Genomic DNA, 26,831 nt, shown 5'->3' with positions numbered 1-26,831 from the left:
TCTCGGTGACCTAGAGAAGACTTCTTGCTTTCTTGGGCCTAATGGTTTCCCACTTTGGATTTGCACCCACCTCCCTATACACATATCCCAGGCATTCATGTTTATGGGGCAGTCATAAGTCTCAGTATGCTACCAAAGTAAGTTATCTTACCTTTTGGTTCCTACTTTAGGATTCTGAGGTATGTCAATAGTGTTCAGTATTGAATCATGCTTCACAGCCAACCCTAAGTCTGCTATGGCACAAGTTTCACATTTTTTCACTAAGATATTCTTTGATTTTATATCTCGATGAGCAATAGCAGGTTTACCTATGAAGCATAAGGTAAACATATTCACTTTTTTCATTACTGGAGATTGAACCTCTCTGAAAGGAGTCATCTTGAAGACTTGGCTCAAATGTTATCTTCTAAGAAAGGTCTTCCCTGACCCCCATTCTACATTCCAAGTCATTCTCCATCAGACTATCCCACTTTGTCTTCTTCATAGCCCTTATCACTATCTAAATTATCTTACTCATTCATATGCATTATCTGTCCCTCCCAACTAGACTGTAGGCTACATAAGGGCAGTGGCTATGTCTTACTCATCACCATGCCTCCAATGCTTAGAGCACTAGGTGACATTTAGTAACCACTAGTAAATATTCGCTGAATAAGTAGGGAAAGTATTAGCATTGCTACGTCCACATAAGAACACAGCAAATATTCTCTTACAAAACATGTTTCAAACTTCTACTACCCTACACCGGCAGTTCTCAAATGGGGCCCAAAGATCCCTGGGGGTCCTTAAGGCTCTTTTCCAACTACATATCTGTGTGATGTCACATTTTCTTCACATACTTCAACCAAAAACAACATACTGGGACAGACTGAATGAAGAACAGGTATGAAAATCCAGACATTAAGGAGATTTGCAAAAGTGTAAAATGGCATTATTTTAGCTGGATTGGCTTTTGTACTACAAAAATTATGTAACTTTTAAAAATTATGTTATTTATTTTAATATTTAATTGGTTAATTATTATACTTTAAGTAAATTAATACATACTTTAAAATTTCTCAATTTTAGTTTCTAATATAGTAAATATTAATAGATATAACCCATATATACAAACTTTTGGGGTCCTCAATAATCTTTAAGAGTTTAAAGGGATCATGAATCCAAATCTGAGAAGCACTACGGTGACTAGACTGACTTTCTAGAGCCAATTCTCTATTAACTCAATAAACAGACGAGACAGTGTGTATTATTTGGAGTTCAAGTACATGATATATAAGTATTTTTTTAAGGTCAGAATAACTCTTTCTAATTATTTTAATTATCAAGGGTAAACAGTTAAATCATTTGTATTCTCTGAAAATAGAGCATTTGCCACTAAAGCAAGATCTCTCAGGTACATATTGTAAATAGCAAAGATAGAGCCACTAGGAATAAAAATATTATTATGGATAGTATACAAAATGACAAGTATGTAGATGAGAGTTGGCTATATCATGACAAAACCTTCCGCTTTATAAAATACCTTTAGTGTTTCTTTACATTTGATAATTGTTTGTAATAAACTAAAACACAGCTGAACACTAAAATACAACTTAGTGTTTCTATCCTCATATTCAAGGAGAAAAAATATTGGAAAGAAAATGCATACCTTGTGTGCCAACAATCTCCATATGGAGGTGGGCCAGACCACTAGCTATTGAAAGTGCCAGTTTGATCATTCCAGCCGCTGTCACTATGTTTCTATTCAAATAGTCATATAAGGAGCCCTGTTCATGATATTCAGAGACAAGCCAAAGTTGAGTCCAAGTTCCATTATCTAACAGGAAAAAGTTATTTTGTTGCTGTAAGTTTATGTTGAGAAAGAAGCCAAAAGCTTTTAACAAATGTCAGTGTTTAAAGCAAATCTGTGTTGTTAACAAAGCAAAGTTAACTCCTTCCGTGATAATACTTACAGTCCAAGTTGGTAGGGTGAAAATTCTCAACGAATTCCTACTGATATATTAGAACCTGTTACATGTACCCACCATCGCTATAGGAAGCTGTGAGGCAGTGATTCTACCAACTGAACTACTCCTTTCTTATTCCCTCTATATCAATACCTGCTGGTAATAGCAACCACATTATGGCAGAAACTACTGAGAGATGCATTTAGGCTCAGCGTTGTGTTATAAATTACTCTTGAGCTTTTAAGAAAGATTGTACCAATAAAAAACAGAAATATAACAAATTTACACAAAGTATTATTACTATCATAAAAGCTCTAACATTCCAAGGATGGTCATATTATTCACCTTTCAAAATATGAAATTTATGATTTCCCTCAAAGCTTAATATAAGTGCCAAACACAATTACTAGACCTTTTCAAATAATTTGCCTTATTTAACCAAAGCTAATCCAGTTTATAAAAGATTTTTAGCAGACGAGAAATTAGCCTAAAATTTCTCTAGGTATTAGAGTCCCTAGACTTAGCTTTAGCTTTCAGAATCAGATGTCTACAATAGCCCTGGGAAGTCCTGACCAGTTTTGATCCTCAGTGAAAGGGAACTATAATTAAAGAACATTTGCTAAGGAATTTTTGTACCTAGTGCTTTATGTGCAAGAGCTCCTGGTTATCCAAGTATTTAATTTCCAAATCCAGGTAGTGATAACATTTCCTAGGAGTGCAAAAATCAACATAACATGATAAAGTTCACTAATAAACTGATCACATATAAAACTAACACTTACACCTCTCTCCCTGCTTAACACCAGTGGCTATCTTTGCCCTCTCGTATCAATGTCTTTGTCAGACAGGTGACTAAACTAAAGAGTGAAACTGTAAATGTTGCAAAAGATATAGAAATGCATGAAAATGAAAGTGACGTTACAGACCACTTGGAATCAAAGCCACTGACAAGTAAGCCATTGACACAGGTAGACCAGTTAAACTGAAGAAGAGACAATCAAGGGTGATCTTTGCTGTGCATATTGTTTTATAATCCAATAAATGTCATGATTAAATTAGCTCTATCAGGATGACCCATATAGCTGCAGTCATTGCTGCTTTCATAACATTGCGAATGAAGCTAACCAGTAGATAGTTTAGCTCAATGTTACGAAGAAAAAGTAAAAGTTCTTAACAGCTTAATAAGAAATGTTTCATTTTCAATAGTATAGTTAAGAATTTGGAAAGAACCTTTTCCTTTTTTAAGCTCAGTTTCTCCCTGGCAAATCAGAAAAGACAAATCATCAGCAAACATAACTACAGCCAGAATGTATAATAGCGCTAAACTTCTCTTTGGCCATCTAATTAATCATAAATGCTTTCATGATCAAGCTTATATTAAATAGAAATAACCATAGATTTAAAATTTTCCTAGGTAATGGTAGGTTTCTGATAGCCACAGATAATTTGTGGCTAGATAGATGTTATAATCTCCACCTCTCCCAAGTTCTTCATGAGTATAACTGATACAAATAAAAAAATAATTGACTGGATCAAGTTTTGCTCACCTTTGTTCCCTGTTTCCCTTTAAGGGAATTGTTGCACAGCTAAATGAGTAAAAGCTATGCAAAAAGAAGAAAGAGAGCACAGGTAATCCACAAACTCTATTATCTAGTTCCTGATTACTGGGCATATGCACAAAATTTTATGACTATTGATTTAAATACCAAAAAGTTGATGGTCTGTCTTATTCCACAAATCTCATAAAGCAGTGTTATTTGGGGTTGTTAATGTTAAACCTCACGATATAAACCATACTCAAAGTACATTAATTTCACTAAAATTATCTTGCTTGCCACCATTCTAATAATGTTCATAGAAAACTAGAGTCCTGGAGTTGAGGTCTGTTGTACAGATGAAAGTATAGTCCTAACAAAGATGAATATTCAACTATCATTCACTGGTATCTTTGTACCAGTTATCAAAATATTGAAATATTTCTATCCTGTTTAATTAACAGCTGCTATTCAAAACGTCCAATGGTATTCCTTTGCCCTAGACGCCCAAAGCAACTCCTGAACCCTCAAGATGCCTCCAGAACTTTTTATGACCCAGCAACTAAAGGGATAAAACCTAGCATGGCAGGGTTCTCCCAAAACTCTGTTCCAGTTGAAGCTTCTGTTCTGGTTGGTTAGCTCCTGTGCCATACCAGTCATCAAATATTTTAAATATCAAGCTGGCTATAGTGTCATCATGACTTCACATCACTCGTCTGCCCTGCTTTATTTTACATTTATTGCACATTTATCTGTGGAGAAGAGGAAAACATTTTCTTTCCTCAAAAAAGAAATCAGACTTTTACGTAGATTTTATTAAAACAAAGAGATTATTTATTCTCCTCTGATAGTAGACATAATATCTTATTTGCTGGACCCAATTAGATTGAAAATACCTTTGTTGTCAGCAGCAATGAAACCAAGGATGTTTTCATGTCTCAGCATAACGGTCTGATAAATTTCTGCCTCTCGAAACCAAGATCTTTCATCTCTAGAGGAGAATATTTTCACAGCCACATCTTCCCCGCACCATCTTCCGTGCCAGACCTCACCAAATCTACCTTTTCCTACTATTTCCTGAAGTACAATCGTCCTTGCAATTGTTCTTTGAACCAACAGAGGCAGACCTAACCAAAGAAAAGATGAAATTGATGATTAAAAACAAGTAATTGCCAGAAAATAACCGTCATGGTGACCATTATTTTCACATAAAAAAGCAAACATTTAACCACTTTAGTAATTTTACTGATTTCGAAGACATAAGCACCATTATACCAAACTTTAATTTAGCCAAAGCATGCTCAAAAAGTACTCCAAATTCTTACTATGATTTCTCTTCTCATATTCACAAATAAAAATTTCTTGAATATAGCCTGCCACTGCAGATATCTAATTTTCCAAAATTGTTGCAAATCTCTCTGATTTGCACATTGAAGCCAGTCAGTTTGCTAAATACACAAAGGTTAAAAAGCGTAAGTAGTTAGCCTCTAAAATAAAATGTATGATTCCTAGTACAACAGAGAATGCTTTATGAATTTTTTAAAAAACCAAGTTAAAACTGGAAAGTGAAGAATCGAATTCAATGATGAAGTGAGGCAATCATGTTACACTGAAAGCAAGGTGCAGTCATAGAAAATATCAAATGGATATTTTCTGTGGAATAAAAGAAAGTCAAAGAAAATATATTCTGAATGTACGTAAAATGTTTAGGTTCTTTTGAACCAATAGCTTTACCTCTAGAATTCTATTCTAAAGATTTAATGAAAAATGCAGAAAAATTTATGTCAAGATATTTAATATATTATTACTTATAGAAAAAGTAAGGAAAAGTGTCTGATAAGAGAAAAATTGTTAAGTACAGTGCAGAGGTTGGGACCACAGATAAGCAAGGCTTGGGTTCGGATTTCATCTGTGCCACATGGTAATCATGGGCAAATCATTGAACTTCTCGGAGCTTCAGCTTCCTTGCCTGAAAACCTGTGGGCAATAATATTACCTATATCATAGGGATACTTTGAGAATTACTAAGCATGGTAAGCACCTAGCACGGTATCTGGCCTATTACACGCTCAATAATGGTTTGGCGCTTAACATTATGTCTAAGGATGGATTACTTAGAGCCAAAAATAATGATGCTGTTTATGAAGAGTTATTTCTTAATGACATAGGAAAGTACTTCTGCTATAATAAAAACCATACCTTGTTAAATGAAAAAATACTTTTGTTAAAGACAAATAGCATAGCAAATTCTATCCATCTAAATAAGTGTATCTAGCTATTGAAAATATTCACGGGAAAAAGACTGAAAAGAATATATGCTAAATGCTATGATGGGTATTTCTATTTAGTGGAATCGGGGTGAAGTAAATTGTGATATTCTCCTTTCTAATTCTTTACATTTGCTTAATGTCCACAATAGTCCATAAATATTTATTACTCTTATAATTAGAAGGAAAATAGCTAAAGAGGTCACAGTATAATTTATTTGGGAAAGTCATGTTTAGTTGTCATTGTACTCAGATGGCTGGGAAACCCTTATAGCAACAACCCTGTAAGCTCCTGTAGGCTTCGACCTCTACTCCTGAAATGAGCCAGTTTATTCAGATGTTCTCATGTTCATGAGAACCACCCACCATGACTAAATAAGCACAGACTATAAATTTGCTATTATGGATCTCAACAATTAGTCACAAAGCCTCACAGCCAGAAAGTTCTTCTGAGATCATCTGGTTCAACTTTATCATTTAGAGATGAGAAAATTGGGGCTGTGTGGTAGTCAAAAACTTGCCCAGGAATAAGTGGAAGTCAGACCTACAACTAAGACACTGTTTTTCAATCCAAATTCTTATGCTCTCACCATTCAGTGGATATGACCACAGTCCTCCCCAGCTGGAAAGATTTCTAGCTGCAAACTATCCAGGATATTTTTGTAAGCCATAGTCAGTTTCACTACTTGCCACACAATGAAAGTTGTACTAACAATTATTAAGCCAAAGTACAATTTCAATCTCTCTCTCTTCCCTCCCCTCATCTTGCACACACAAACTCACGAAAGCATCACCACGACCAATCACAACAACGATGACAACGACAGCAATACCAACAATACAACAACAACAATTGGCTAGAGAACTAGATAAGCCAATGTTTTCAAACTGCAAATTGATTAGGCACATAATCAATGCCTCAGACCGGGGACAAAGAAGGATTTCATCTAAGGTACTCAGCACAGCAATTAAGTTGAGGCAGTAAAACAATGAAAATTGCTTCAGCATCTTTCAAAGCAACCACCAAAAATAATCTGAGTAATTTTTGTGTTACACACTTAGAGATTTCCTTTGAAGACACATGGACTTTGGCTCTCCCTGCTATGTTACTCTTTTTTACCAGGGACTGTAGAAGCTGATGCCTGACTTATGGAAATGTCACCATCCATGAGTAGTGCTATATCACGACAGGAAAGCAGAAACCTACCAAGCCTCTTAGAAGCCACCTGAGACACCATGATCTCTCAAAGACCATCCAGTCAAACACCAGTCCATTTTCCTCTCTTGCGAACATTATATCTCTTCGAAATCTGTCCCTGACCAGGTTGGGATATGCTTCATAATTTTTGTCTCTCAACATCTGACAAAGCTGCTTCTTGCTTAAGGTCGCTGTCCAGGGAAGAGAAGCAGAGAAGCAGAACTCCTGATTTCCTTCCTATGGGTGAGCTTTTGTGACAGAAGCCTTGCTACACATGGACCCGTTCTCCCTGATGATCAAAGGCAGTATGGCCATCCATTACTGTTAGCCAGTGGTCACTGGCAAACATATGCAGCTGGCTTTGGAGAAAAGTGCCTAGAACTATTTTAAGTTGATCATTAAAGAAATCATCCATGCTTGGGTATATTCACGGCTTTCTTTTAAGAGAGAGCTTAGAATAATCTAAAGAGGAAAGGGTCCAGCAGTCAATAAGTCCAGATTTAGGTTTCAAGATGCACAAAAATACCAAAAAACTTAACGTTAATTTTTGATTTTATGCCCTGGCTCACAACCACTTTCTTAAACTAAATATCCAGTCTCCAGTTATAAAATCTTCATTACTTTTATTTGAAAGGGAAATCCTTGGTCAATCTTAAGTATAGTCAAGAAGTAGCTCCAAAACACGTATTTCTGCCTTACCTCTTCATACGAACTGAAAGGTTTGGTGGGGATTAAATAGATGATTATTTAATCACTTGAACCTTTTAATAAATTGTATAAGGTTTCAAGGAATTTGGCACAAATCAGAGTTTCTGTGCCTATATTCTGAGCCTAGAATGTTGCCAGGGCTCAGGAAGTTAGGGAGCAGTGGCCCCCAAAAGGTAACACTCAAGGAAGGAAAGAGTATTAAATCCTAGTAAGTTTTACTTTTAAAGAAAAAATGTCAACTTTCTATCCAACAATTTAATCTGGATTTCAGTTTTATAAACTTCGCAATTTGGAGATACTCTTTCCAGTATTCCTCCTTTGAAAACATGCCGCCTGATTTGTGCAGTGATGTTGTAAACATTGAGGCTTTGGTCAGCGAGCAAGCGATCTTGCCCCCAGAAGCAGCCAACTATCTGGACTTTCTGGATGACATAATTAGGCCTCTCTTTTCTTTTCTTTTCTTTTTTTTTCTTTTGCGGTACGCGGGGCTCTCACTGTTGTGGCCTCTCCCGTTGCGGAGCACAGGCTCCGGACGCGCAGGCTCAGCGGCCAGGGCTCACGGGCCCAGCCGCTCTGCGGCATATGGGATCTTCCCGGACCGGGGCACGAACCCGTGTCCCCTGCATCGGCAGGTGGACTCTCAACCACTGCACCACCAGGGAAGCCCTAAGCCTCTCATTTCTGATAAATACTTCTGAGTCCAAAGCTGCTTCTTGTTAAATATGGATGCCCACATAGATGCTACCAACACTCTGTCACCTGCCCTTGTTAATTGTGCCTGCCTGGACACTCCCAAAGGCCATGGGCAAGGGAGTTCCTCAAAATCTGTTTGGGGTAATCATCCTTAATGATCTTTCCAAAGCAAGATGGGATGCAGGGGTGACTGAAATGACTCAATTAGTCTTACCCTCGTTCATGTTTCTGCAACACCACATGCTGACAGGATTTCTGGAATTATACATGAAAGTTGGGAGTACCCTGCCATTTTAGGGAGCTTGTTATTACGGGATGTGGGTTGGGGGTCAACGCTCTTCTGTCACCGGAAACTCAAAAAGCCCTCAGATGCTTTGTGCTATGAGAAAGGCTCATTTAAGCCATAATACAGCCTGGTATTTTGAACTGCTTCATCAGGGGTTCTGAAGTTCCATTAAAGAGGGAAAGAGTTGTCATATAACCTTAGGAGCACAAGCCAGCCCAGGAATGCTGTGCTGTTCCCTTTCATCTTCCGTTTCTATGCTTTAAGACTACATTCTTGATCCCAGGGGTTGCCTACCGATTCCAAAGACCTTTATAATCACAAGCAAAGAACGCTACTTTGCATAACTAATATGTTTTCCCCAGAACTCAACTGCTTAAGCCCCCTAACTATTTTGTGCCCACGTAACATGACCAAGACGGCAACCATGATTATTACTAACCATAATGTGGGAGAGGGCAGAGAAAAAAAACTCTTTCTGGCTTCAGAAATAAATTCTGAAGGCATGTGAAAATGAGAATCTGAACACCTAAAGGCACAAAAAGCAATTCATTCTTTAGGCCAGGACAGTTTTTACTCTTCATCAAATCCTGAAAGGAGCTTCCATGCCAAAATGTACCATATCAAGCATTTTAAACAATGGAATTAAGAATATTTGGGCCCTTTCTTTTAAAATGGGTGTTATTTTTAAGTAGAGTTTTTCTTACTGAAAAATGAACAATAGGCACATACCAGAGCCAGAGCCAGAGGCAGTCACGTCGTAAATCAGATCTTTTAGAGTTTTCCCAGCATTGACCAGATTGCACTCAGAAAGGGGCTCCTCCACGTTTGGTCTCTTTTTCTTTCTGTAGGTGCACAGTCGACCTTGGCATGCCCATACTGTCAGCAGTGAAGCTATGGACAGGAGGCAAACTGGCACAGTAATAATAATGGTCAGCTCCATGGGTCCGAGTTTTGGGGCATTTTGTGATGCTGTAATCAAAAAAAGAAAGAACATGACCATATGTTAACCCACGTTAAGTATTTTAGAAATTGGAAATGCAATCACCAAAATTTTACATCTATAATGTGCAGCTACACAGTATGCACTCATGTTAGTTGGTGAAGACTCTCTATGATAAAAGCAAAGGCGGGGAAAGGGAGTTGAGGCGAGGATGCAGTTGCAGTTCCGTTCTGCTAGGTGACAATGGAAGATAGAATTAGGATCGTGGAAAGCACTAGCACCTGCGATCCTTTTTAAAACCTCCAAACCATTTGACATTTTATTACTATTTTCTCCCCATTTTTCAGCAATCCATACTTAAGGCACATTCATTCTTTTAGCCACAGATAATTACTGAGCTCTTGCAATATGCTGCCACTATTCCAGGTGATGGAGATATAGCAGTGAGTGAGAGAGCCCAGATCCTTGCTCTGTGGTGCTTATGTTCTCATACAACCACAGATGGGTATGTAATACAAAAGCAAGAGATCATAAGTGCTATGAAGAAAAAGAAAACAGAACAAAGAGACAAAGTGATGGTGGGACACTACTTTAGAGACTGGTCACAGAAGGCCACTCTGAGGAGGGGGCAGGGAGCTTCAAGAGAAGTATCTCAGGGAAGCATGTTCCCAGCAGAAGGAAAGCAAGTGCAAGGTGCCCTGAGGTGGAGACCTACTTGGAGTGTTCAGGAACAATCTTTGCCTCAAGTGCAGTAAATGAGGAGAAAGGTAGAAGGAAATGGGGTCAGGGAGGTCAAAAGGAAAAAGATCATGTGGGGTCTTGAAGGCTAAAAGAACTGTGAATTGTATTCCGAGTGGAAGCTGGCACAGGGTTCTGAACAGACAAAAGATAGGATCTAACTTATATCTTGAGTGACCGCTGTGTGAACAGACACTAGGGGCACAAAGTAAAAGCTAAGAAACCAATTACAATGTATCTGGTATTTTCATGGTAAGCATTTTTGCTGCAAACATTTTTGCTGAATAACTACTTGGCCATAAGGCAATTCTGCTGTAAAAGATAAAATAACAAAAAATAAAAGTGACATTAAAAAGGAAACAATGGGGCTTCCCTGGTGGCGCAGTGGTTGAGAGTCCGCCTGCCGATGCAGGGGACACGGGTTCGTGCCCCCGTCCGGGAAGATCCCACATGCCGTGGAGCGGCTGGGCCCGTGAGCCATGGCCGCTGAGCCTGCGCGTCCGGAGCCTGTTGCTCCACAACGGGAGAGGCCACAACAGTGAGAGGCCCGCGTACCGCAAAAAAAAAAAAAAAAAAAAGGAAACAATGAAACAGTGAAAAATGAATAACAAAATTTAAAAGACTTTATAGTGAAATACAAAATATTTGAATACATTTAAAATGTGTAAGAGCTTCATGGTGATACTGCATAAATAACTAATTTTATTTAATGAGTTGTACCTAAGCACTTGTCTTCCAAGTCTTTCGTTCATAGTATTTTATACCTTTTGTTTTTGCTTGTTGATTCGTCTCCTCATTCAGCATCACACCTTTTTGCTAAAATTTATTCCTTAATTAAGAGAGGTATCAGTTTCCAAATGCTAGGATGCATACTTGTAACTGAGCTTTGTATTGCTTTACGAAAGCTTCTATGCTGTTGTTTGTTCTTGGCAAATTGTCACACGTCTACTGATAGACATTCCAAAGTTGCATGGGAAATGTGGGTTCAACTCTGCACCTTCAAATCACCGAAGGATTTGCAAACCAATATGTTATCATTTTCTAGTATCGTACGCAATCTGGCTTTACATTCTCTTATTTCACACTTCCAGTAATTTATTACCGTCTTTTCTATCAAGTCGATATAATTGTTATCATCCAGTGTTTTAAGATCGCCACATCTACTCATCACTGTAGAGACCATTATGAGGGCTAAGATTTATCTAATATAAAAATAGGAGTACTCCATCAATGGAGAAATGAAACCAAACTGTCAACCAGTTATTTCATCTTTCATGGCAAAATTACCTTACGGCCAATTAGTTATATGGCAAAAAATGTTTGCTGCAAAAATGTTTGCGGCAAGGATGTTTACCTGGAAAATACCTACAACCCAATTAGAAGCCTGATGCAATAATGCAGGCAGAGATGATGGTTTTGGCTGACAACTCTATCTAAAATAGTACTTCCTTCTCACTCCCCATTTACTCTCTATACCTTTGTCCTGTTTTATTTAACTTCCTGGATCTTATCACCACCTGGCACATCATAGATTCACTTATTTATTATCTGATTTCTTCCAAAAAACATATGCTAGTTCTTAATGAGAGGAAGAATTAAGTCACCCCTCAGACTTCCTTCTTGGTAATGACAACCCAGGAGAGCTTATTATACTAAATGTACTTGAATTTTACTTACAACATGTTAACCAGAATATGTGAACATAATTTGAAAACAAATATTTAATTCTAAAGGAAAAAGAATCAAATTCCTCAAAGATGTGTTCATAAAAGTTTCACTATAAGCCTAAAAATAGTAGTCTATCTACTACCAATGAGTAAAATATTTTAAACTGTTCAGTGAACTTTGGAAACAAACATATTTCATGCTCTTCTACTTTGCCAGGTGAATTTTGGCAGATCACCAACTTTCCTTCTCCTGAGTGTTGCAGGATTCCTCTGAAATCATTAGAAGTTGTACAGGTGCATATGAGGACAGCTTGGCCTTGAGTGTTCTTAGGACAAGGTGCTACAAGAGATCTCAGACTTGACTTTGAATGAGAAATCATTAACCATGGAAGTTGCACTTCTGAAGTTTGCTGTTATAAAAAAGTTTTATAATCCACTTCATAATAACCTTTCAAATCTACATTTCAAGTTGCATCCGTATTTTTATGTCCTCACAAAGGTATTCCAGGAATTCTAAGAAAGCCACAGAATGTACTTAACCATTTGCAGCTTACATAAACATGTACCTAAACATGTTTTTAAAAATAAAACTCCACTATTGGATACATTTATATGGCTAAATTTTATTTTGATACATGTTATTAGGAACTATCAATATAAACATTACTGTTAAAAAGCTTATTGATTGTCTTCATTTTAGTAAAGCTCTATTAAGCAGAGCTCAGATCATCACTATGGCAACCAATAAAGAGGTGAAAGGTCAGCAAGCCTGAAAATAGAATAATATCTATAAAAGTGCATGGCTCTGGTGATGGCTACTGCTCTCACGGATGTTTATTACAGATGGGCAATGTTTCTACTTTTGTGAACAATTTACTGAAACGAGTTAGTAAGAAAAAAAAGATGACTCGGCTAGAAAAAGGCTAGCAACACCATCCAGAAAGAGCTCCTTAAGCACTGAGCAATTTTTAAGGCAAACATTTGTAAAACTATTTTCTAAACCAAATGTTGATTGTAATCTCTACAGGAGACAAATGAAGAAAACTGTGGTCTACACCCAATAAGTCATGGTAGAAAAAGACAGTAGTGCAGTTAAGAATACATTTTAATAAGTTATCTCGGGTGAAAATATTAATTTTCCCAACAGATTTTACATTCTTGTTTGTTTGTTTTGCTTGTTTGTTTTTGTTTTTGTTTTTGCGGTATACGGGCCTCTCACTGTTGTGGCATCTCCCGTTGCGGAGCACAGGCTCCAGATGCGCAGGCTCAGCGGCCATGGCTCACGGGCCCAGCCGCTCCACGGCATGTGGGATCTTCCCGGACGGGGGCACGAACCCGTGCCCCCTGCATCGGCAGGCGGACTCTCAACCACTGCGCCACCAGGGAAGCCCCAGATTTTACATTCTTGATCATAGGAAAACTCTTTTCTTTGTTTTTTGCTTTTTAAAATATTGTTTCCATTTCTATAATTTTATTTATTTTTATTTTTTTGTCTGCATTGGGTCTTTATTGCTGTGCACAGGCTTTCTCTAGTTGCAGCAAGCAGGGGCTACTCTTAATTGTGGTGCGCGGGCTTCTCATTGCAGTGGCTACTCTTGTTGCAGAGCAGGGCTCTGGGCATGCAGGTTTCAGTAGTTGCAGCATGTGTGATCAGTAGTTGTGGTTCGCAGGCTCTAGAGCACAGGCTTAGTAGTTGTGGCGCACAGGCTTAGTTGCTCCGTGGCATGTGGGATCTTCCTGGACCAGGGGTCAAACCCGTGTCCCCTACATTGGCAGGCAGATTCTTAACCACTGCACTGCCAGGGAAGTCCCAGGAGAACTTTTATTATTTGATAATTTCCAAATTTTGAGACCATGTCAACTGAGGTGATTTCTCCATGGAATAAGCAGCTCCATGGTGGCATACGTTAATCCCAAAAGTGAGGTCTGGGAGTGTTGCATTGCTAACTCTAGTTATTTCACTCTCTAGTAAATTAAATAGAAGAGGTTGGGAAAAAAGAGACAAACACTAGCCCACATGGATGAGAGTCTAGCTTACAAAAGTCTCCCCTATATAAGTTCTGCAGTCCATTAAACCAAGATGACACAGGAGAAGGAGGTATTAACAAGCCAGGAAGAAGGGAATGTATGAGGTGGAAGATTCTGTGCAGCTGGAGGGAATCATACAAAAGGCAAAAGATTGTAAGAAGGTAAGAACAAAAAAAGGGAGAGGAAAAAAGGAGGGAAAAGGAGGGAGGGAGGAAGGAAGAAAAAAGGAAAGAAAGGAGAAATTTTTTTAAACTATTTTTGTGAATTTGCAGCTTTCCCTAGAGACAGGAGTGGAACTGGTGATTGTGAAAGCAGTGGTGGTTACTCCTGCCCAAATAAAGTTCAGAACCAGTTTAGATGCCTCAGCTTCTCCCAGGACAGTTCCTGTTACCTCCTCGCCACCTCCTATTTCTGGCTTTAGGGAGGCAAACTTCTCAAGATGAAAAGAAAAAGATGAGAAAATGTGGGCATGATCTCCATGTTTCTTCCCCTGCTGACCTTTTCTCTTTCTTTACTAAAAGTATGAAAAATTATTGATGTTTATGAGATTTATATGACCTTCATATTAATTAATTTGTATTTCTTTAGTATATGCTAATAGGAGGAGATGCCTTAGAACTGAGGAGAGATGTGGACTTGATCAGTGCCTTCAAATAACACAAAAATCCTGTAGTATATTTGTGTTCAACTTAAAGGTATATTTCTTCACTGTATTTGAATGGCATTCAATTGACTAGAAACTGATATATTACAATGGAGCGATGTACAGAAAATGAGGATATAGTGACTGAAAAGATATATACTGGCTGGACAGCTGTTTAAAAACAAATCTGAGCAAAGAAAACAGAGGTCTTCATCCAGACAAAGTGAATTTTTATGAACCATTTCAAGGTTAGTGCTTCCTTCCCAGAAGTTGCTATAGCAAGTAGCTACATAAATTTAAGAGGGTCCAAAGCACCCCTAAAGAAACCACAAACTAATTTAGCATTGAACCACTCCTATTCCTTTTATCAAAAGTTTTCCCCAAGTGAAAAGATGCTATTATTGCAAAGTTGAATCCATGAATGTATAAATATCAAGTCTTCAACTGCCTCCCTACCACCCGCCCGCCCCCCACCCACCCCAGGAAAAGGGAAGCATTTGTTTCTCCAGCTTGTGGCTTTGAAATGTTCTCAGAATAAAGCAACCAAAAAGACAGTGTTGCTCGAGATGCTTTTTGATAGGTCGGTTTCTGTCCTGGCACCAGAAGAAATGCCACTAGGAACAACTGAATGACATGGTGATGTTCAGTCCATCTACCACCCTATAAACTTCTATGACCTCTGACTTCAGTTAAAGAGCTTTTTGTTTAGTTCACAGGTTTCTGGGGGGAAAGTGTGGAAATAATACGTGCAGCTGAAACAGAAAAAAGAAATACATTACCTCTAAGATATTCAAAGCTACCTTGCTAATTAGCTCAACAGGAATGGTTTCTTTTGTCAAAAACAGAGTGACATGTTAAGCAATGAGAAATCTCCCAAGTCTTCTCCTTTACCTGCCATTTCAAAGCACCCAGAAATATGGGTACCATTATCTCAAACATTTGCCTGATGGTAATGAAAATACATTTCTAATTGATTTCTTGTTGCTTTACTAAATTGGTTCAAAACCTGGAACCAAATGGATTGGTGTGTATAATACTGCACTGAGAACAACTCTCTGGGATGGGGAGCAGAGAATGGGGCACAGTCCACATCTTTGTGGAATTTAAAATCTACTAAGGAATACATGACCCATCTAGGGTACAATTCCAAAGCAATTTGGCTGGTAAAAATACGGAGAAAACTTTATGTAGGAGCGAGAGACATGGCAGATAAGAAAAAGATCATGATGAAGAGTTCCATTCATGATGAATCAGTCCAGTATAAAGAATATGTAACTAAAACTTTACATGTGTGAAGCACACACATGGGATGTAGAATGGGTCCAAGGAGTTAAGTCACAAGCGCAGTTTTATTTGTCTAACATTTCCATGTAATTCTTTACTCCTGATTACAGGGAGCCCTCCACCACCACCCACGAGAGCTTGTCCTAGCCTCCTACTTCTTCACAGTGACCCTTATATTTATAAATGTCACCAGGAAAAATGCAGTTAGTAGTTAATTTGGTTAGATCCCTCCAACATGCTTCACTATAGGGGGAAGCAAATGGTCCCACTTCTTCACAGAGAATAATCATGTCAAACAGTTTGCTTCTGATCAACATGAACCTCAAGTACTGAACAGTGGCAGAATATTTTCTAATCTAGAGATTCAACTGAGCAATGACAGTGACAGAAATAACATGAGAATTACTTCTGCCTTTTAACCATATCAGATGAGGTATTGATGGGCCATTCCGTCATTCAGTGCTCAATCTATAAATGGCTACTACTATACAAGGTCTACATCTGGCCTGAGCTCATGCATATGTAACAGGCAGAGAGCACCACACATCAAAATATTTCCTGGCTAGTTCCCCTTGTGCTGCCAGTTTTCTGGGAGGAACACTGAGAAGCCTCAAATCTTCTTTTGTCCACCAGCACCTGAATTTAAAAATAACAATGATTTCATATATTAAGGAAATAAGAATGTTAGATTGAAGAGTATAATCTTTGGCATAAGGGGTAGGAAGAACTCTGACTCAAGCAGAGGTGAGATTAATACAATGTAGGAAGAATTCAAATCGGCTTCGCAGTTTTTCTTAATTTTAGGGCACGCACCAGAGATCAGTTTCTTAATCTGTCATCAAAGCACATATTCTTTTTTTTATTTATTTAATTTTTTATTTTATATTGGAGTACAGTTGATTTACCATGTTGTGTTAGTTTCAGGTGTACAGCAAAGTGATTGAGTTATACATACTCATATATCTATTCTTTTTCAGATTCTTTTCCCATACAGGTTATTACAGAGTATTGAGTAGAGTTCCCTGTGCTATACAGTAGGTCCTTGTTGATTATCTATTTTATATATAGTAGTGTGTATTCTTGAATGATACATATCTATAAAGAAAGTAGATAGTAATTACTCAAAGAATATTTTAATTTTTTTTTAAGCCAAACTTTTACTTAAGAAAAATGAAAGTTCCTTGGAAGAAGCACCCTATCTCATAGCTGAGGGCGTTGTTCAAAGAAGGCACTTAAAAATATTGGTGACAAGGAAAAGTTACACTTCTCTGTCCTAAAGTTCATGCTAATAGAATTTCTCCCTCAGCTAACACATTCACACAAAGCAGCTTGTCCATTTGGAAAAGACTGACATGAGATAATGATATTTTGACCCAGTTCAACATCCTGTATACGATAATCACCTGAACAATATTTCAGTAAACAGGTAATAGTATTTATTTAACTGAGAAGAGTAGGGCTTACGTAGTGTAAAATCCTCAATTTAGAATTGGTTATAAATTTTACTTTCAATTTCCTATTAATCCCTATGAACAAAATTTCATAATTAAAACCAGTGTACTTGTTCCTTGAGACAAGAAATGCTTCCTATATTAAACATTTAAAGTACAAGTTTGACTTTTTGTATGCTTATATTTCATAGACTTTTCAAAATGTAAAAATCATAGCATCTTTCAGCTTATGGGGAAAAAAAATCCCTGTCTGGCACACCTGTCAGGTGTGTGGGGAATCCTCAGAGAATGAGCTACAAATGGATTTGTTCATGTGGTGGCAGAACAATTCCACAAGGGGTCCCATGAGTATTTCTCAGCATGTTGATATCACCTTACACTGCCTAGAGCAATAAATTTACATTTAAAATAGAAAACCATAAAAGTTGAGACAACAATGGATTTTTTAAAGGGATTAAGATAGCAAGACTTTTCAGCTCCCCAAAGAATAATATTCACTACCTGAGTCTGCAAATTTTTATAATTATAGCACGCTTTAAAATGATTAATTTTGATAAATGCAATTCTAATGTTTTCACATTTTATCTTCCTTCAAATGTAATCCTTCAGTTTGCCTTAAAGTCTAATTTAGACATGTGCCTAACAATATACATTGTTCATCTACCCTAGCTGATATAAATAATAAATTGTTCTTTTTTTCTTTACACAATTGAGAACAGGAAGGTGAAAACTGTACTGAGGTTAATTAGGAAAGTACCCACATTTTAATGTTGTGCATGTATTTTCTTTATTGAAACTAATTATTTGAATTAGTCAAAAATACAATAGTATTAAAATAGTGTATTGAACTCCAAAAGGAAAAATCAGAAATTATTATTACACTTACCCTTTCAGTCACTGTATGTTTTGGTAGCAAAATGGGAACAAAGATACCCAGAACTTGAATGTTTTTGTTGAATACTCTATTTCCATATGAAGGGTGGTAATTAGTGCACGCATAAACTAAATAGCAGTTCCTATAAAAATTAACCCTATAAATAAGAGGCTTCTCTAGCCCAGGTTTCCTGACCTTATCCTCGATGAATTTTCATAGACAATTTTAGAATGTCCTTGATGCTATTTGACATCACCACTATTTCTCTGAGCATGTCTCTGATGTCACCTAGAGTCACCAGAAATCATTTGTTACAAATCACAGTGCAACCCACTATGAAAGAAACAAGCAACAAAATGTGATTCCTTCACATAGGAAAGACATGTTTTAATAATAAGAAAGGAAAGTCAGACATAAAATTATATTAAACAGAATAACTCAACTATATTAAAATAGAAAATATACTAAACTACTGATAGTAGGAACTCTAGGCCAGTGGATATAAGTTCAATAGGTATTGAATGAGTGAATGAATGAACAAGGAAAGCTCATGCCCAATAAGGAAATCAGTCACTTCTGCTTCAGCCAACTTCAAGAATGCCAAATCTTCTGATTTTTTCAAGATAAGCCAGATGTCTGGATTTTTATACTGACTCAATGTTTAACATTATAAAGAAACTCACTCTTTTCTCCAAGAAACTATGCAGATCAGATGAAACCTGTCTGTGGGTCAGGTACAACCAATAAGCAGGTAGAACTCTCAATGACTTGTTTTGCTGTTTCTATGTTCATTAGAATTAGATTTAGCTACTAATGACAGAGGAAACTATACAGAAGTTTCATTTTCTCTTTCACGTAAAAGAAATTTGAAGATGGATAGTCCAATGTCAGCAGGTTGGTTCCATGTAGTTTTTGGTCAGGGTCCTTTCATCTCCCTTGTTTCCATCCCTATCATGTAGTCCAAGGCAGCTGCTAAACTCCATCCTTTACATCCAGGCAGCATGATGGAGGATGGCATATAAGGTGCCGGTTCTGTTTTAAATGAGTCTTCTCAGAAGTTCTCCAAAACACTGCCAGTCAACTCATTAGCCACAACTTAAGCCACACCTACCAGTAAGAGTAGCTGAAAATACTGTCAGTTGGAAGGAGAGCCATACACCTAGCTAAGTCTGGGATCTGCTACTAAATGGGTATTGGAGGAAACTAGATGTCTTTGAAACATTTATAGTCTTAGCAAACTTTGATCCATTAGATTTTTTCATTAGAATAAGAACACATTTGCAACAAAACAAACAGTATAAAAATTTATAAAGAAAGAATTAAATAATGTCCTCAGCCGGTTAGCTCTCCGATATCAACTCCGGATGTTAAGAGAATGTGTAATTTTCATAAATTTACCCATACTCAAAAGTTACTTTGGGAGTTCCCTGGTGGTGCAGCTGTTAAGACTCTGTGTTTCTAATGCACGGGGTGCAGGTTTGATCTTTGGTCGGGGAGCTAAGATCCCTCGTGCCGCGCGGTGTGGCCAAAAGAAGTTACTTTGAAACTTGATGTTTTGTTTTCCTTTTGTTGTGAAATATAATAAATATACAGAAAAGTGCATACAACATATACACTGAGGATAAAAATAATTATAAACCCCCATGGATCACCAGCCCCCTTACCCACTACCTGTTCCCCCACTCGGAGATACCCAACGTGATCATATCCTTTCCCAACCTCCAGGGTAATCATTATCCTGATTTGGCAAATAATCATTTCTCCTTGTACTGTGCTTCCCAGAATCCCTTTTCCTGTATTGTTACAGGTTAAAGTTGGGATACTTACATATATGCTCATAAATGAGAATGGCTTGTAATTTCTTTTTTACATACTGTCTTTGTTGGGTTTTGATATCAAGGTTATGCATAAAATAGGTTAAGGAGTGTTTCCTCTTTGTCCATGTTTTGGAAGAGTTTGTGTAACAGTTACACAGTTATCTGTTCCTGGAAATTTAGCAGAATTTTGTGGTAGAACGTCTTGGGCTTTGAAATTTTCCTTACAGATACGTCATAAGACTATTATAATTTACATTATAATTTTCTAAAAATTAGGTTGCTCATAAATCATGTTGTTTCAACCTTATGTAGTCTCACTGGTTTTTTTAAAAATCTACTTATTCCATCAATTACCAAGACAGTGGTGAATCTCCTTCTGAGATCATGGACTTCTTTATTTCTCCTTATAGATCTGTAAATATTTTCTTTATTTTTGAGGCCATATTCTTTTTTCTTTTTTTTTTTGGCTGCATTGGGTCTTTGTTGCCACACACGGGCTTTCTCTAGTTGCGGCGAGTGGGGACTACTATTCCTCGTGGTGTGCAGGCTTCTCATTGTGGTGGCTTCTCTTGTTGCAGAGCATGGGCTCTAGGCACATGGGCTTCAGTAGTTGCAGCACGCAGGCTTAGTAGTTGTGGCACGCGGGCCCTAGATCATGCGGGCTTCAGTAGTTTGGCGCATGGGCTCAGTAGTTGTGGCTCACAGGCTCTAGAGCGCAGGTTCAGTAGCTGTGGTGCACAGGCTTAGTTGCTCTGTCATGTGGGGTCTTCCTGGACCAGGGATCAAACCTGTGTCCCCTGCATTGGCAGGTGTATTTTTAACCACCGTGCCACCAGGAAAGTCTGAGACCATATTCTTAAGTACACAGAAATTTAAATTTATTAAGAATCCCTGGTAGGGACTTTCCCTGGTGGTCCAGTGGTAAAGAATCTGCCTTGCAATGCAGGGGACACAGGTTTGATCCCTGGTGAGGGAACTAAGATCCCACATGCTGCGGGGCAACTAAGCCCGCGTGCCACAACTACTGAGCTCACACACCTCAACTAGAGAGCCTGTGTGCCGCAAACTACAGAGCCCACACACTCTGGAACCCTTGTGCCACAGAGCCCATGCGCCACAACTAGAGAAGAGAAAACCTGCATGCCACAACTGGAGAGAAGCCTGTGTGCCACAGTGAGGAGCCCACGCACCACAACGAAAGATGCTGTATGCCTCAACGAAGATCCTGTGTACCACAACTTAGAGCTGATGCAGCCAAAAATAAATTTAAAATAAATTTAAAAAAAAGAATCCCTGGTAAATTGAAACTTTAATCATTAAAAAGTGAACTTTTTAACTCTAGTAATTTTTTTTCATTGAAGTTAATTTTGCCTGCTAGTAATATGTCAACATTTTTATTAATGTAATATATGCATGGTATATGTAAAAGCACATATCAAACCTTCTTATACTTTCCTCTATTTGTCACCCTCTCTTCCATATTTTCCATTATGTATTTTCTTTATTACTGAATACAAAATAGTTTCTTCGGACCCATATTTCAGATCCCTAATTCTCTCTTCAGTTGTTATACAAATTGTTGTTAAACCTATACATTAAGTTTCTAATTTTTGTTATTGTATCTTTAATTTTTAAAAAGTTTTTTTCAATATTGTTCAAATCTGCTAGGTCATTGTTTTATAATTTCCTATTCTCTAACAAATGTTTTCAAATTTGCCTTTTGTTTCTTTAAACATAGAATAGCTACTCTATAATTATTGTCTGATAATTCCAATATATGAAACTTTGTGCTCTCTTCTATTGGCTCATGCTCATGCTGTTTTGAACCCCTGTAAGCTTGGAGTGCTTGTTCTTCATTATGTACTTCTCATGTCCTTGAAAAAGTGTTTGCTGTGTCTCTTTGAGACCTAATATTAAAGTGCCTTTCTCCAGAGAGTTTGAACTTTCTTCTGGCAGGCAACTGGGGAAACTATTAGTCTGGGTATACTTTAAAAAAGTTTTTCTTCTGGAGAGTACCACGCAGACAATGGAAACTCAGGTTTAAAAGCCATGTGATGGCTATGCTATGTCCACAGCTTCTCAAGAATAAGGTTTTTGGTTTGTTTTAAAGTTGTTGCTTTTCATTATTTCATTTTTTCCCCTGCTCCGCTTAGTAATAAACCCAAGCCTTCTCCCTGGGGTTAGAAGGAGATGTATTTACGTCTGGTTTAAACTTGCAATAAGGAAAGAGACCTTTGATAATTCTGCTAAACATGGCAGTTTCTATTAGATGACCCAATCTGAGCAAATCATGATTTTTTACTTTTGTCTCCCCTGAATCTTGAGATTGTTAATAGCAAAACCCAACATTTCCCTTGTTAGAAAAAGCAGATACACATGAGGAAAAAAGTGTACCAGATAAGAGTATCAGAAAGTTAGATAATAATGTCTTAAATAATAATGGTGTTCACCAATTCACATAAAAAGAAAACTGGAAGTAGGCTGTTGACACTGTTGAGTCTCTTTGTTAACAAATCATAGAAAGAACCTACTTCCAGATTTCTTGTCATGCTGAGGCTGTGAACTCCCTCACTAGTTAAGATATTATCTAAGTTTCTGATACTTTTAGTTGAAAACATCCTCCTTTACCTTTTACCAATCCAGTGGGTGGAAAATAATAGTATGTTGTTTTAATTTGCATCTCCCCAGCTATTAGTTTTGTTGAACATCTTTTCAATACTTGACCACTTTGAAGATTCTCTTCTGTAAAATTTCCATGTGTGTTTTTTGCCCATTTTTTCATTTAGCACCCCCTCTCCTTCTCTCTCTTTCCACTCTCTCCCTTGCCATGTACACAGGCATGTGCACATGCACACACACACAGAGGCTCTTTATCTTTTAAATAGTTATTTTTTTTCCAGTCATATATGCTACAAATATTTCTATCCCATATTTCATTATCTTGGTTTTATTTATGTTATCTTTTATTATTCATTTTTATTTTAGTTTGCATGTAGTCAATTATATCTGTCTTTTCCTTTTACAGCAATTGGATTTCCTGTCTTACTTAAAAACAGCTTCCATACTGTAAAGTCATAAAAACCCTTTTTTTTCCTAAATTTTCCTCTGACATTTAAATTGTTTTATGTTTCACAATTAGATATTTAATCAAGCTGTAATTTATTTTTGTATATGGTATGACACTGTGGTACAGCCCTGTTTTCTTCCAGATGGATAGATAATTATGCCAGCATCATTTCAAAAATAAACCATCCTGGAGTTTCCACTTCTGCCAAGTTACACTTTAGATGTCCGCAGAGCCCTTCTTAGTACAGCACACACAAAAATGCTGAATAAAATATAAATGAAAAACTCTTTTTTCTATTATATGATTAACCTGGTAGGAAAATAAATGAATTGCTCAGCAGCCAAAAATAAAATGCAAATCCCAGGAGGTATCTGAGCACTGGGACTGCCATTTACCCTGGAGGCATCTGCCAGTTCTTGGTAGTTCAGTGCTTAGTTTATCAGATTGTATAACAAGATCAGGAAATAAAACATGGTTCCTGAAATTGTGAAAGGTCAGATCAGAGATCCTGGTATAAATCAGTCAAATATGAATGGCATTACATTGAAAATAAAACAAAATAGAAAATTTCTGCAGAGAGAGACAGGGTGTATATTCATCTATTTGTCTGTCTCAACCTTGACTTTGGGTAGAGCAAAAAAAAAAAAAAAAAAACCTCTGAGAGGTCCTCACCATAAGTGTGCATCTATATAGGCAGGCTTAGAGCCAGAATTCATGCTATATGTTGGCCAAAAATACCTAATCAAAACACTGAATGCGTTGGAGTTGGTAGCACTTCCAGATACCTGGCAGTAGCTAATATAAATCTCCTCTGGAGGAACATATTTTAAATACAGACATCAAAAGTTTCCTCCAGATATGATTCTCAAAACATGAACTCACAATCAAAATTAAAAAACATGCAAGGAAAGTAGCCACCCAGAATATGAGTCAGCAGATTCAAACTCATAGAAGCTGTAGATATTATTAATTAATTATCAGAGACTCAAATATTAGAAAATATAGGGAAAACAGTTTAAGAAGCTTGAAGAATAGATACAGAAGGCCCAACTTACACAAAATCAGTAAAGAAACTGTGAGAACTTATTAGGGGGCTCACAGACAGAACCCATTACAGGGACACACACCCCAAACATCTTTTGGAACATTTTCCAAAAGAATGGAACTTTTTCACTTATTATTTGTTTGTTTACCATGAAAACAATCCCCCTCCCCATCCTCCACCCCAAAAGTACACACTAATTTGGGTAAATAAGTCCTTTTTTTACTGAAATGGAAATGCTCTTGAAGAGCTAAGAAAACATCATTTATTTTTGAGGTGAATTTTTCCCACCAAAGTGGCTTCTCTCCTAATTTCAGAGGAAGCTGTGAGTGGTCAATCTGCATGAGTTACTGTGCAGGAAATTTACTGAAGCCTGAGAGTACTAGATCTAAAGTCACTGGAGTCAGGGCAAGACAAGTAGAATCCAGAAAGGTGGGCAGATATTTTTGGAGTTTAAAAGGGCTATTTTTATCTGGTCTAGAAATAAACAGTAATAAGAAATTAGGTTACACTACATAAAATACATATGTTTCTCTTGCTTAACTGATTTGCATAGCATATATTAATTGTAATATTTAAATATTCAGTATGTTCATATAATGAAAATAACATTTACTATTAGTAGAGACATGAGCTCCAAGCACTAGTCAAATACTTGCCTGTTTTTGGAAATGGTTTTCGACTTTCAAGTTTACTTAGAAAAAAGCCCTCTAAATATTTGTGATAATAGTTGAACTTGGAAGGTCACTCCAGTGACATCAAAGATATCTACTACAATAAGCTTCAGGGAAACGAGCAATTTTTCTAATGTTATATTTCTACTAAACTATAAAATTACTTCTATCAAAAAAATTAACTCCTGAAAATTAAACCCACATGCAATGTGAAGCAAGGAAGTACTTTTTTTTAAAGGCAAGTGATCAAATTTAATGTGATCTAAATCAAATCCTGCTTACAATGATCTGAATTAATTCAACTTTAATCCAATTTAGTATTATAAATGAATGGGTAAGAAGGTTTTAAAAGGCCACTTAAAAGAAAAACATTGTAAGTTAAAATAGTAACCAGATTCTTAATAGTTTGTTGAGCTAGTTAATTAAAATAATAAATGTCCTTGCTGCATTTAAAATTACCACATTTTAAATATCAACTAAAGCAGTCTCTCTTAAACTGTAAATATGTAAACAACTTATGGGGTCTGATCAGCATTTTTACTTAATGAAAGGGCACAGAGTACCTTGTACATTTTATGGGTAAGAATATTTTGTGAAATTCTTGCTTCAGATGTGTGTGCATGTGGGTTGGGGGAAATTATATAAAATGTGTTTCTTTCTGTGTGCCACAATGGAAAGCTGTATGAAAGCCACTAGTCTAAGGTTTTAAGAATTAGAATCAAACACTTAAGAGGATTTTTAGGAGGGCAAGAGTTTGTGCCTACAGATCTCCAGTTGCTGAGTTACTAGGACACCATCAGGGAGAGGAAGTGGGGAGAAAAAAAGTCACGAGATGTATTCAAGGTAGGAATTTTGTCACAAAGAAACAAAGCAAGAGCCCAATCATCACAAACAGGACCTAAGGACAGAAAAGAGCCAGCTGAAACATGACAAGAGTGGGTTACTGTACCTACATGAAGTCAGTTATCCAGAAATGACACCACAATCTGCGGTGATGAATGAAAGAGCCAAAAGGGAAGGATCCACTTAGCTTTCAGCTGAAACTGAAAAGGGAAGTCCCAGAGTTTCTCCAACCTGTTCTGGTCACCTCTCAACCTTTTCTTCTATCATTTTACCCGTGAATGTGATGCAGAGGATTAAGTACTGTGGAAATATCACACTGTCTACTTTTCAGAGTGCTTTTATATATTTCATATACATGTGATCACATTTGAAATTGATAAATTCCTACTAGGCAGAGCAGGGGATATCAATCACACTCACCTGATGACACAAAAACAGCGGAGTTCTTGGCACTGGCTATATCACAGCTCAGCCTAGAGGTTCCCAACTCCTCTCCAACAGCTGCTGTTCCAAACACAGCTAATAACCATTCAGTGCTGCCTCACAGAGAGAACAACCTAACACAAGATGACTGCATATACAATCCTACTCAATTCAATGTCAATTTACCATACCCATGTCACTAAAAGAAACAAATTTTTAGTTTATGTAAAGAAATTTGATATCAATTAAATGTCACATAACATTTTTTGTAGACATATTAATTAACTGGCTAGATAATACATACCTTCCCTGTTATAAGTAATCTTTGAAAGCCAATTAAGATAATCCATCATATCAGTAGACTAAAGAAGAAAAGTCATGCTATAATCTCAATAAATCCATGAAAATACTTGAAAAATGTTAATATTCATTCATGATTTTAAAAAAGACTTTCCCAAAACTAGCAATAAAAGCAAATTTCCTCAGTTGATAACAGGGATCTACAAAAAAAACTTCATATTTAATGGTAAAAGAGTGAGTGCACTCCTCCTAGAACCAGGAAAAAGGCAAGGATCTTTAACCACGCCTACTCAACACTGTATTAGTGATCCTAGCCAGTGCAAAAAAAACAAGAAAAAGAAATAAAATGTATAGAGATCAGAATGGAAGATGTAAAACTGTCTGTACTCACAGATTATTCTGTATGT

At 37.1% G+C, this 26,831-nt stretch overlaps 1 protein-coding gene across 1 annotated transcript in view; it reads right to left on the bottom strand.

Moving 5' to 3' along the window:
* ACVR1C (activin A receptor type 1C) overlaps positions 1-26,831 on the bottom strand; it is a 46,565-nt gene that overhangs the window by 15,851 nt on the left and 3,883 nt on the right. The window contains exons 2-5 of the mRNA XM_022569768.2: positions 9,363-9,602; positions 4,378-4,608; positions 1,649-1,816; positions 152-308 (exon numbers count right to left, since the gene is read on the bottom strand). Of these exons, the coding sequence (XP_022425476.2) occupies positions 152-308; positions 1,649-1,816; positions 4,378-4,608; positions 9,363-9,602 (796 nt within the window). The remainder of the gene's footprint in view (positions 1-151; positions 309-1,648; positions 1,817-4,377; positions 4,609-9,362; positions 9,603-26,831) is intronic.

Source organism: Delphinapterus leucas, chromosome 8 (genome assembly GCF_059928025.1).
Source record: "Delphinapterus leucas isolate spDelLeu-1000000601 "Yukka" chromosome 8, BTC_Dleu_Yukka2, whole genome shotgun sequence".
Taxonomy (NCBI): domain Eukaryota; kingdom Metazoa; phylum Chordata; class Mammalia; order Artiodactyla; family Monodontidae; genus Delphinapterus; species Delphinapterus leucas.
Note: the sequence above shows the minus strand (reverse complement) of the source record. Positions and strands in the feature narration are given on the sequence as shown.